Raw genomic sequence first — 13,421 nt, 5'->3', positions numbered from 1 at the left:
GCGTGTACGTTGAAGTTCAGTTACGAGCTCAGTTACGAGCAAACCATTTGTTGTTTTTTCATACTATTTTAAATCCCATAAATGTTCATAATCTCTGGTAATTCCCTATAAATCATACTTATATTCATGGTGATGACAATACAGATAATTTTTATTGGAGAGAAAGGGGGAGGGAGACCATGTGGAGAGTGTGGGGGCAGAGAGAGAGAGAGAGAGGGAGAGAGAGCGCGCATATGGTCCCGTGACGTAACGCCGGTCGTTGCGGACGCTTTGACAACATTGCTTGTGTGTGTGTGTGTGTGGGTTTGAGTGTGTGCAAGCTTCATGTGTGTGCGTGTGTCTTCCTCAGGATTAGATCCAGCACATAACCTAGAAAACGTCCAATATCCGATTCATGGCTAAAACGCGCACCAATAGCCTATAAATAAACTACAATGAACACCGTGACCGCCGCCACCTGCCTGCTCGTCGCCGGCTTTAGCTGCTTCTTCTACGGCAGCGACATGTTGTTATCACTGCTCCGTGTCTCTGTTGCAGACCTCTCCATGCCCGAGCCGGGAGCTGCTCCGCGGCGGAGCCCGCAGGGAGTCCCCTACACGGACCTGCAGCACATCGTCAACGCCGACGGACTGCACCTGTTCTGCCGCTACTGGGAGCCCGACAGCCCGCCAAGGTGAGTGCACAGCGGAGCGGAAAAAATGTATGTCTCGTCCCTCTGTGGGTTAGCTACAAGAAGCTACTTATGTTAGATTAAGTGTATAACCTGCCAAAATATTTGAGTTAATTGTTAGTGTTTTAAATCATTACCCCGAGTTGTTGAGGAAACTGATCCTTTTCACATGGTTGTGTTCAGTCCTAGTGTCACATGAGGACTCTCTCTAAAGGTCCAACATGTTAATCTTTACACGCCTGTGTGTGCAGTCCAGGGCTGATCTGTAATAACACTGCAAAGCTGGGTGAACAGCCTCTAACCCCCGTCAGTGCAAGAGTTTCAAACCAACACCACTAGTAGGCTGGTTCTTCACATTCTTCTCATTTCATTACTCTGTTTGGAAATTAAGGTTGAACAGCCACCCAGAGGTCATATCATCTCTGTGACTGGTCCAACAACTCTACAGTCAGCACTCATGATGTTCCATGTCACAGTAAAATAAAACACATAACATTTGTTCATTAAAACATTTACAGTATTTTAATCCTCACATATATTGTAACATCAAAAGGAGCAACACTGGCATCTTCATTGTTGACTGACATTTTAGAGCTGTAACTCTGTAACTTTAAGTGATAATCTCCCTATCACTAGTGATAAGTCACTATCTATAGCCAAATGAGGTAACACAATGCGGATTGAGTCTATGGCCCACTGATGAAAGCCTTTGCATTTGCAGTATATAGTATTATTATGGAATGGGTGTCTGTGGCGACTTTAGCGGAAAAAATCTCAAGTGGCGCCCACTTAAGATTCGCGTTTTCATCACCCAGCAGTAGTTTGTCTGCCAATGGTAGAGGGTAGGCGGAGCTAAGTGGCTGCTTTTCTGGTCTCCAAACAGTTATCTATTATGGCTGAACAAACAAAGTAAAGATCGATGACTACAGATACAACTTCAAAAATAAGAGAAAAGAAAAAGAAACAAATTCGACACTCAGATGAAGGCAAACATTCTAAAAAGGAAAGCGGCCGTCAGTGAGGAAAATCAAGAGTTGCAACCGTGACAACCGGAGCCAACCATAGACATCTGGTAAAATTGGGAAGTGTCCTCCCCTGGATTTTGTTTGTCACCATTAGGTGCTGCCGAAGAGATTGAAACTGGAATCATCTAGATTGAGAAAAATGTATGCTTACAACATTAGATGCCATTCACACCCATTGAATATATTTTAGGTCATGTTAAGGAAGTCTGAACCTTTATTTAAATAATCAGTTAACTTCACAACTGTTTGCAACACAAAAACATCATATGAGTCAAATTAAAAGCACAAAATGATCCAAAAAAGTCAGCCTGTGGTATTCAGTAATTCTTGATGGTTTAATCTTCTTCTGTGAGCCAAGCTCGTTAAAAACATAATTATGTTAATCTCCTCATTGTGCTGACACCAGATGCACCAGACACTCATACTGGGTCGTGACCCCTTTAAAAAATAGACCCAGAAACAGTTACTTGTTCAACTTGTAAACAAGGTAAAACTAAAACAGAACGTGTACAGTGGATGACAATACCGTCTACTTCAAAATATGGTTCGGATCCTCGGGCCACAGTCACGTTCCAAGGTGTTTAGACTGTTCATTTGTGTATCCAGAATAGACTGTGAGCATCACTTTAAGAAAATACAGAAAAGACAGTTCATACCAACAGCCCACAACAAAAAGGACACAAACTGAGAGGATCACAAATTGTGCAGCATCCTCCTCGCATTATATATAACACATTTTTTCCACGCAGGAACATTGTTGACTATAAACTCACTCATTTTCATACCCACAAACCCTTGTGTGTTGTTCCTCATCGGTGACTTAAATTACATAGTCAACCCTAATGAGCAGCATCATTTGCAAAAAGGCCTGAGATCCTGACTCATAACACATTCTTGTGTGTGAAGGAGTGTCTGGAAAGCTTATCTCTAAGCCACAAAAAGATGTAAAACAAGATAATTTATATGTCCATTTCGTGACAAAAAAAACTCTTTCAAGTTTAAAATGTGCTATTTTCAAAAGTCTGCTGATATATGCACCCTAATCCATCCAAGTCTTCTGCAGCCTCCACACATGTTGCTGTAGGTGCATGAAACGCAACACAGATGTCACACTTACAAACCACATAGCTGCATGCAGTGTGAGAGCACAGAAGGAAGGAGATGTAACAGATTCAGGAGGCCCACAAAACATCTGGAGCCCAGACATAACTGTCACATAACTCACACATACGCACGCACACATATAGGCTAGACATGAGGCGCACACACTTCAGTAGAGCAGTGACTCATTAACTGACACCATGCCTGTGCCTGTGCTGTATAATCACTCTATAAACCGTATTTAGCGTGTGTTTATTCTGTTGCATCCTTGATTTAGTCTGGACTTATGCAAGCAGGTGATTGTGTACCTGTGTGTAGGTGTCTGTATGTGGGTAGCAAACTTTGGGATGCTGTGTTCATAGCTGGATTAAACCTCTCTGCTGCATGTGCTCTGGCAGCTAAGACGTACGTGACTCTGCACAGGCAGCAGGGCAAACATTTGACCTTATAATTGCCCACAATGCCACTGAGGCCTCAGTGTGGTCACACAGAAGCTCTTTCCCATAAGTTGTGCCCACCAACCCCAATGAACAAGAACATCTACTGATGCACCAACCGCCTGTTATATTTCAAGCTTCTCAAGAGAAAGTCTGAGAAATGAATAGCCAACTCTAAAAATGCTTCCTGCTCCTTCTGCCAAAGAATCTGTAAACCAAATAAGAAATGCAATTTCATCAGCATACTGGTGTTTTATTTCTTCCTGCAAATCATGTTATTTGGAAGCAAAAAGCTGAATAAGTGGCGGCTTTAAATAGCTGCAGATCTCTCAGCGTTGTAACTGTTTTAGAGCCAAGGACTTGGATGGCTTATATAAGAGCTTTCTCACTGGAGGCCAGCCAGTGACCATGCTAAAAATGCATGCATGGTGCAGACAGAGAGAAACACAAGCGTCATATCCGGATACCAACGTTTGAGATATTTCGTGTGTAGCTTACTCCAAATTGACTATTTCTGTGCCATGAAATTCAGCTACCACAGAAATTGTACACACAAACAGTTGTGAAAAGCTTTAAAAGCCTTGTTGGAGTTTCAGAGAAGAGATTCTAAAGAGAAATCCAGACTAATTAAAGTCTTTTAGCTGAGCTGGCTCCTAAACGCTGTGTGAGGTCGCTTTATTGGTTTTACAAGCTGACAAAAGCTAAATCACACTCTTACCGCTGCATCCTCCAAACTAATTTATTGGTCTTCGTTTGCAGTTATCAGGGTGTTTGTTGGTAGTTCTGCGTGAAATCAGAATTTACTGAGCATGCTGCCACCTAAATATATTCATGTAAAATCGAAGCTACACACACAGCGTTCTCAGAAAGTACTGTAAAACTGCTGAGCAAGAAATCGCAGAGACACTCCAGGCTGTTGTCTATCGTGCTTCTTACACTTTGCTGTGAAAGAGATTCTCTGATACACACGCCTCCTGTTTTAACACAAACTGCCCTGCAGTCTGATGTTTCACAATAAAAGCGTTGTCTGGTCTGGATAGATACAGCCTCCTGACTCACAGCAACCCGCTCACTGCTGCGGTCAGATTAGTAATGTATCACAATGTGACACTGTGTCAGAAACAAATGTAGGAAATCTTCGGCTGTGTGAATGTGACTGAGCCAGGAGTTTATAATAATTGATATATTTGCATAAAAAGGAAGTGTAAATTAGAAACTCTGGCACACACTATGGATGCATTTTAGATCCAAATTTCATCATTTCTACTCCTCTGAAATACTGTACATTATGGAATGATGAATATTTTTAATGTTTATGGACATTATTCTGAAGAGAGTGAGAACATTATCACTTTCCTGATAGGAGAAGTTTCCTATCAGCCACAGTAGCAGCTGGTGCAGTGATAAGACGTCAACAGCAGCATGGGAGGCAAAACACATAGATTTATCAGTTTATTATCAATCTTTCAGTTGTCAAAAAGTTGCAGATGATTCAGCAGAACAACACCAAGTTGAGATGTGTTATTCTACAAGGATGACAGGCAGCAGTTTGTTAATGCCAGGTCTTCAATTATTGACTCAGCTAACGGTAGGGAGGGTGGTTTTGTCTCAGCATGAAAAAAGGGAAGTTCAGCAAACTGTTTAATGTTAAATCTCACATTTAATGGTTTGGAAAGTCCCCTGCATTTTGTGTTTTTTTTTTAGAGATGTAAAACCGCCATCTGATTGAGGTACATCAGTGTGCGCAACAAGCAACAAATGTTAGAGCAAAAACAATTCCAGGTAACGGCAAAGGGAAAGCACCTGCAGTCACTTGCTGAAGTGCTAACATCTATATGTTCAGTATGAATTGGACAAACGTTCAAAATACCAAAACTTTATTTAAATGTTACTTTTCAGGGTGAGGACATGATGGGGTCAAAGGTCATATGCCCCTTTGAAAAGCGTTTTCATTAGATCCAGGAAGTAGGTGAAAGGTGGAAGCAAGGAGGGGAGGGGCATCAGCAATGATTGACAGATCTTCCAATAGATGTCCAACTGGGGCTTTGAACCCACACAGAGACCAGCCATACATGCACTGCTCACCTTTTTATTACACAAAGAACAACTGATCATCAAACACACACACACAGCTTGTGTAACTAGGTCGTGCTGTTATTGATGTTTCTGCTGATGCTGTCTGGATTCTAGATGGAGCTTCCTTCCCTGTTTGTGTTTCTACAGCAAACATGTTTAATTTCCCTGCTGCTCGCTGCCACTTTTACTCTGGAGTCGAGGATTTTTAAAAAGCTCTTTAATGGTTCTCTTCGTGTGCGCCTTGGGGAAAATATGGCAGAGTAATGCACTGTGTAACTACTGGGGGCCCTTTAGTATTCCCATTAAATTCACTTTTTCATTGCCAGCTGTGATCATTGACTGTAAGTTACTGTGAAACGGAGACAGAGTCAGCATTTCACAATCAATTTTCTTTCCACTGCTGCTCATATTCACGGTGATTTAACAACTTTATTCATTTAGTCACAGTTAGCTATAAACCCTGTGTCAGTAAATCTATCAGCAACAGCCTTAATAATTATATAAGTTAAGAGACAGATTGTATTATGATAAATATAAGTAAGATGCAGATGTATTGAGTGTAAGGCTATACTGGGAGCAACATGATGAGGAATATGCAATCATTATGAAGGCAAAAAGGTACATGAAATGAAAATACATTTTTCAAGGAAAAGAGGGAAAGTGTCACGTTCGGTTATTCAAAAAAAGGAAGAGGAACCAATAGCAGTCTTAAGATTTTTTCAGACACAAACAATAGGCAGAACAAAAGTCTTACAGGTGACTGCGGTGAAAAAACAGGTCAAATCAAAAAGAACACAGCCACAATAAGAGCAGAGCAGAGAATTTAGACGGATTGACAAAAAATAACTAACAAAGAAACAGGGGAAGAGGAAGACAAAGTACATTGGGAAGGTGAGGGTTATCAGGCACAGGTGAGACAATGAGTCACAGGTAAAACAATAAGGGAAGGGCACACGATCGAACGAGCGGGAAAACACACAAAGGCAGGAAGTAAAGCAAGAGGGAAGGGCGAGTGACTCAATAAAAGGAAATGAAAACATAACATATAAAAGGATAATACATCACAGAATTTCTTGAGAGCTGCTTGCCATTAATGTTGTGATTTGTCTAAACAGAGCACAGTGTTAAGGGTTCTCCTCAGGTGTGTTTGGCATTGGATGCTGAGTTTTCAGTGTCAGTAAGCTTGTTTGTATTTCCTGTTAAACCTTAAACAACAAGCATGTTATGATCGCTGGAAATAAAAACAGATTTTGAGTTGTTATGTCATTTTCTGCACCAAAACTGAAATGCCCTTGGGCTCCACTGCGTTGAGATCTGCTCTCTGTTAAAAAGAAAGTTGAACTGACAGAATGCTTCTGGAGCCTTTACAGTGCAGTGGAACATTTTTAATGTATTGTGTCTATTTGGTTCACCTTTTCATAACACTGTTGTTAACTCTCCTGCTGTGGCCTCCTGCTGTTTGTCTGCCTGCGTTTCTTTCTATCAAACAGCAATTTCCCCTCTCTTTATGTTTTATTTCTGTGCAGTGCACTCGAACATTCTCTGTAACTTCAACATTTCTTGCTTCCCATTTCCCACCTGTCATATTGTTCTGTGTCAGGGAATCAACATTTTCTTTAACAAAATTGAAACCCTAGCTTACAAGACAGCATGAATATGCTAGCCAGCTGGGTCATGCTAGTGCTAGTCAATCACAATAGCTCACAGTTGCTTTCTATTTTATTTACACCTTTCTGTGTACCATTTTTCCCCATTGGTGTTTTATTCTTGGGTTTGTAAATCGCTTCATTCAAACAATACTTATTGAGGAGAACACCCGTTTGCACTGCATGCTAACTGTCAGTGTCAGCTTGCTACCCTGGTCACTAAGAGAGCATTATTTTCTCACGGTTAGTTGGGTGGACTATGTCGACCAAGAGCGGAAGTTCAAAATGTGGATGGTATTTTAAAGCTAACCAGCCACAATATCTTCCTCTTTTTGGATTTTCTAACTCTTCTTTCCCTCAAAGGTCAACACTGTCAAGCTCGCTTGCTAATGATGAATGTTGGGAATCCCCAAAAAATACATGAAGGAGGCGAGTTCCTGTTTATTCTGGTAAACGCTGCTAAAAGGAGCAATTCGCCCCTGGAAATAGCCACTGTCAGTCAAAGCTGGTGTTCTCTGTTATTGAGAGAAGCAATATTTGAAATGGGCGCCATAGCTGTGGAGAAAGTTGTACAAACAGTTTGTGGTTTCGCCCATTCTACATTCCTTCAACACCCAGCATGCATTGCGCCCCTCCCTCTGAAAGGAACGGCCCGCTGCGGTGATAAACTAGGACGTTTTCCAGGGCCCATTGGAGACACGGATAGCATCCTCCAAAGGCACAGAGCGAAATTGCATTTTTTTCCAACCATAATGGCATTAGCTCCCCATAATAGCATGATACGACTGAGGCTGAAAATCGGCAAACTGGCCCTTAAAGCAGAATAAGGCATAAAAAAGGTAGCTTTCGATAGCTTCCGCATCTTGGGGCCCATAGAGCAAGTGCACAACTCTCAAGGCTGTGATGTAGTGAAAGTAAGAGTAGTAAAATAATTCTGGATTCAGCTATTAGGGAAATTGTACAACTAAAGGAATTTACAATATAGTAAATGGTTTAAACAAACGCTATAATTGTATGTGTTCACTTAAAAAAATATCTGCTGATTTAAAGACCTCTCTTTCACTTTTCAATGTAGGAGTATCAGCAAAAAACTCCAAAAAAGCCTCACATGACCCAGATGTTGTAGTTAGCTTACACAGTTCGCCCACATTTTCCATTGGCTTCAAAGCCTGGGGCATCTCAGGGTTTGGAATTCACAGGTCAAAGTTCACAATAGTCAAAATTTGAGTAGATTTATTTTGTTCTCACTAGGGAACTCCACTATAAATTTCACAGAAAAGTTTGCCATTTTCAATGCTCTCCATTTACTTTAAATTTGAAAGGTTGGTCATGCTGTTTCACTCTGGTTTTATATCAGTTTTATGTCTTAAAAGCTACTGATTTATCTTTTCCTCTCTCTCTCTAAGTCTCACATATCCTCTCTTTCTATATTTGGCTCTCTTTTTCTCCTGTCCTTTAATGTTTATCACTTTATTACTGTAGAGCTCTGATGTGGTTGCCCACCCACATCCATCCAAGTTGTTTGTATGTTCTGGTAATGTTTTCAGCAGGAGATTTTTAATTGGTTCCCAGAATGTTCCTTTTAATAGAAGGAAAACGTTCTCTTGAAAACATTTTCAGAAAGTTGCAGTGAGAATGTAAAATTACATTTCAGGAACGTTTTATAAATCACGTTCCAATAGTTCAGGCCGTACTAACATCCTGAAAAGATCCTCAGAATGTTGCAGTGAGCATGCTCTACCTTTGTTTTTATGTAACATTGAGCAAATGTTTTATAAAAGGTGTTCTGACATCCCAGGCCTCAATAACATCCTGAAAATATCTTCAGAATGTTGCAGTTAAAACGTCTTAGTTTAAGTTTTAACGTTACAATAACTTTATTTGAAATGATTAACATCCTTCAAACGTTCTTTGAATTTTTAGAGTAATATGACAGACACACACACACGCACACACCATTAATTTCTCAGCAGTCCAAGTCCATTAATCAGATTTACATGCCATTGTTCGGTCGTTCTGCCTCGTGTGAAGTGAGTGAGAGAGAGAAATTTGGAACTCAGTCAGTCAGTCAGTCACTCAGTGAGTTAGTGCTTTATTAATCCCAGAGGGGAAATTGCATTGTAATAACAGCAAACATTACAAGACATTAAACATTACAGTGAAAAAACAGGGACATTAATACTAAATGAGAAGCTAAAAGAAGAGCAGCAGGGTGCAGACAGATTCTCAAAGTGACTGAGGATAGAATACAGGAGTATTAATATAACTACTTCAAAACCTGTTTGGATGTAGGTATGTGTGCAATATTATTTAAGATAGATAAGGCGCTAGAAACATGTTAATGTTAAGTGTTAACTCATTATAATAATAATAATATTTACATATATAGTTATAAAATGGTATAATATGATAATAATGCAATAGAATAGGAAATATAATATATTATAGATAATATCACGCATAAAACAACGTAAGAGATAAAGATACATTTCCGTACTGAAGGCAGATATGAAAAGGCAGAGTGTTCAGTGCAGAAGATAAATGGTGAATGGAATGCACTTATAAAGCACTTTTCTTGTCTTCTGACCACTCAAAGCGCTTTTACACTACACTTCACATTCACCCTTTCATACACACATTCACACACTGATGGCAAAGACCTAAGTGCCAATCTCCAATCAGGATCACTCACACACCGATGGCTATGCCTTTGGGAGCAATTTGTCTCTCAGTGTCTCTCCCAAAGACACTTCGACATGTGACTGTAGTGGTCAGGGATCAAACCCCCAACCTTCCGATTGAAAGACGGCCGACTACCACTGAGCCACAGCCGCACAATTATTTGTCAATCAAGTTGTCATCCTCCTCATCATGGTTTACTTATAATTCGGTTACTTAAGCTCCTGTGAGGAACCTTTCGTTTGCGCTGATCTTTGCGACCCCTGTGGACAAAGCGGCATATCTTATCTCTTTCTCTCTCTCGTCTTGACACCGACCCGGTGGCAGAGGTTACAGCCATCAAAATGTATGATCTGAGAAATCGTCAATGTTCTCTGTGATGGTCTTGTCTGCTTATGTAGCTCATACAGAGACACAAGTATTAATTCAGTCCTTTTTATAACCAGCTATAAATTCCTCACAGGCGCTTTAAATACAGGACAATTATCAGGCTTTGCAGGAATTTGGCGGAAGGAAGTTCACAGCTTTACAGGAGGTTGGTTTTGATATCTCACCAGTGAGTGCAACTGTGGTGAAAACTAGTTCTTTCTTCTTATCAAAAAAGACCTAACGAGCTATGTAGCATGATACATACTAATGGCAAACGTCTTTGTAACAGAGCCGTAGCGGAAACCCTGGAAGAATTTCTGTTGTTCCTTCTTGTGTGAACATCCGTGAACATCAGCCACATGCCTAACATGCCTCAGATTTTTACTTGTCGTGTTAAATTCTCCGTTGTAGGTGCAGAATGTGGCGTCCGAACACAGTCAGAAGGTCTGTGAGCTCCTGTATAATCTTGGAGAAGCCAGTCATTGCACTGAAGGGGATTAGGGTCCAGGCTTTGTTTTGGGCCTGTGGTTGTTTGGAGTAGCTCTGAGTTGAGCCAGAGGGAGGACAAAACTCTCTTTGGCTCTCTCACAGTGTTTTAATAAGGCTGGTTATAAGCCATGTTGTTTCAGCAACTCAAAGTGGTGTGGGAGACGAGCTGGTCTCAGGTTCCCATAAGAGATGACAGAGAACGACAGTGAGAGGGTGAGGAGAGATAATGAGACGGAGAAATGAAAAGCCTCTTTTCTTGTTACTAGAAGATTAAAGTCTTAAAAGTAATGATCAATACATCTCTGACGGGACAATATTAATGCAGGTGGTGACGATACACAGGAAAAAATTCAGCCTTAATGTTCAGCTTATATCACCTTCAAGGCTTAACAGTCATTTTGCAGTCTTAATTATTTGAGTCAAATATGCAAATATTCTTTGAAATGTGCAATGTCTTTGCAGAGCCAATTGAGTTGTCATCATGTACTCGAAGGGGTAGTGAGGCCCAGAGCAGGACAGGATACCTCCTGATGGAGGCAAAACACTGGTGGTGGTGGTGGTGAAGAAAAGATGCAGGATGAGCTGAGGAGCTGGAATTGGACACTGATGAGATGGATTGGAGGTGACTGGGGTGGAGGAGGGTCACAATGATCAAACTGACACCGGAGAGAGAACAGAAGATTTGACAGCAGCTGAATGATTGGTCGATAGAGGTCGAGGCAAAATCTGGTTGGTTTGGTACTTAAAATAGTAAATGCCCATAATCAGCTGATCACCAGACAGGCAGGACAGAGGGGGGGAGAAAGAGACCGTGACATGAATGAATGATGGCTATGAATAAATCAATGAGTGAGTATGAAACAGTCGTCCTGCTTGAACTTATGCTGAGCTACACTTGCATAACACCGACAATTTAAAGACCTCTCGTTCATAATGGGGACGTGTGATGAGCATTTATTTACTGCTACAAATTGTATCTATATCTATAACTTTTTTAAAAGGAAGAAATGTAAAGATTTATCAATAATTAAAATGTTTTGTTGCTATACAGTATGAAAAAACCTGCACCTTATACATGTAAGTGGTAAACACTACTTTGCCTTTAACTGAAATTTGCATCGGCCTGAAATGCAAAAATCTGCTCACAATCAGTCATGCAAGTAATTTGCATCCGTGCAAAACACTGAAGCATATTTTTGGAGGCATGAGTCAATAGGAATCCACTGAGCTCACCAACTTATTGAAGCAATCCATCACTGGAGATGACAGTTTGAACGACTCTGCCCTGCTTGGACGATGGAAAAATGTAGTTGGAGCAGCTGATGAACTTAAAATATCTCAGCTGTCTGTGAGAATCTACAGATCCACATTTATTTCACAGCTCATTTAGTGAACATTGATCAGAAAATGAAATAAATAAAACTGAGTTTTTGGCCTCTGATGTGGCACCTCCGCTCTTCCAAGTAATAATGAATGAATGATTAAAGTATATTAATAAAGAAATAAAAAGAACATGAGTATATCAGGGTCATCATGGCTCCTCTCTCTTAAGGGGACATATTTTAGCTTTGCAATCAATTTTCTATTATTCGAAAGTTTTTTTTAATCACGTTGGTAAAGTTTGTTTTGTTTTAAAAATTGTATACATACACTACCAGTCAAAAGTTTGGACACAAATTCCTATTCACTTGTGTGAGAAAATGTGTCCAAACTTTTGACTGGTAGTGTATTTTAATGTAATTATCGGAGCCTCTCCTTCCTCCTGAAACGAACCATTCAAAGGTTAGACCCACCCGATTGGCTGACAGTATTTGGAGTGACCGCGTGGCCCCTCCACCACGTGTGTGATCCCACGTGGTGGAGCGGCCACACTGCACTGTCATTCCAAAGTTATAGAAAACATGGCTGCTCTAGAATCGTTTTTTCGGCCTTATATGTACGAGCCAGAATCGCCAGGAGGTATCGGAATGGTAAGTTGAAATCTTGACGACTTGACTACAAGCTCGTGCAAGATGGCAGCCGGTTTCGGTCGGTTTCAGCGAAAGCAAGGTTCTACGTAGAAACCTGCAGCTGTTTAGCGTATTTCAGAGGCGATCTTTTTAAACATGTAAGTCTGGAAAACACGGAATTTTGCAGTTTTCACTGTGAACAATAAACACCCCCGAAATGAAAATATCCATTTAAAAGATATGTCCCCTTTAAGAGTTCTCTCAGTATAAGTTGGTCTCAACAGCTTTGCAAACAGTTTTTAAGTACAACTCTTTGCGAGGAACTTTAAGCATAATTTAGGATGTGTTTCGATATGTCACTTCTGTTAAAAAGGCCCAGAATATTTGCCTTACAAGATTTTAATCCATCCACTTCAAATCCACAAAATCCAGCAGCTAAAAGCCAGAGCAGTCATGCCAGTGTGGAGTGATGTAGATTATGTTACTTACAACATTTTAAAACGTCTTAATCTTGTGGGCAATTCTTGAAAGTAATTTCAAAGGATTTCAGTGTAGTAAAGCAGAATTCTTCAATGGAATTTAACCTTAAAATGCATCCAGGGACTAATTTTAGTGGAATATTTAAAAGACTTGACATTTTCAAAGCTGCCATGTTAATTATTCTTTTTACAGGGCTGTCTTTTGTCTTCAGTTACAGGGGAAAGGAGGTCGATGTCAAAGTAAAGTAATATAATGTCACAGCCTTTTGTAGTAACACTTGTTTCAAGCAAACGGCTCTTGAGCTTCACCAGACTTCTTTTAGCTAAGTGGAAAAGGTGCCCTGCCTTTGCACGCTGAGCAGACACACTGATGATGCCTGAATATTGTCACTTGTCTGCAGGCCTTGCAGCTGAAAGAATGCAGACATCTCTTAAGATTAAAGTTCAAACCGAATCCCTCATACCGTCGACAAATCTGTTTATGTCTCCTGTTAGCTGTCA

General features: G+C 40.5%; 1 protein-coding gene across 1 annotated transcript in view; it reads left to right on the top strand.

Annotated features, from left to right (window-relative positions):
• The window catches only part of mgll (monoglyceride lipase), a 47,565-nt gene that overhangs the window by 1,642 nt on the left and 32,502 nt on the right, over positions 1-13,421 (top strand). The window contains exon 2 of the mRNA XM_069659604.1: positions 538-673. Coding sequence (XP_069515705.1) covers positions 546-673 — 128 coding nt within the window. The 5' untranslated portion in view covers positions 538-545. The remainder of the gene's footprint in view (positions 1-537; positions 674-13,421) is intronic.

The sequence above is a fragment of the Semicossyphus pulcher genome, unplaced genomic scaffold (genome assembly GCF_022749685.1).
Source record: "Semicossyphus pulcher isolate SPU_LCO1_2020_fin unplaced genomic scaffold, fSemPul1.0.p SCAF_13, whole genome shotgun sequence".
Lineage (NCBI taxonomy): Eukaryota > Metazoa > Chordata > Actinopteri > Labriformes > Labridae > Semicossyphus > Semicossyphus pulcher.
This window is presented reverse-complemented; position numbering and strand designations above follow the sequence as displayed.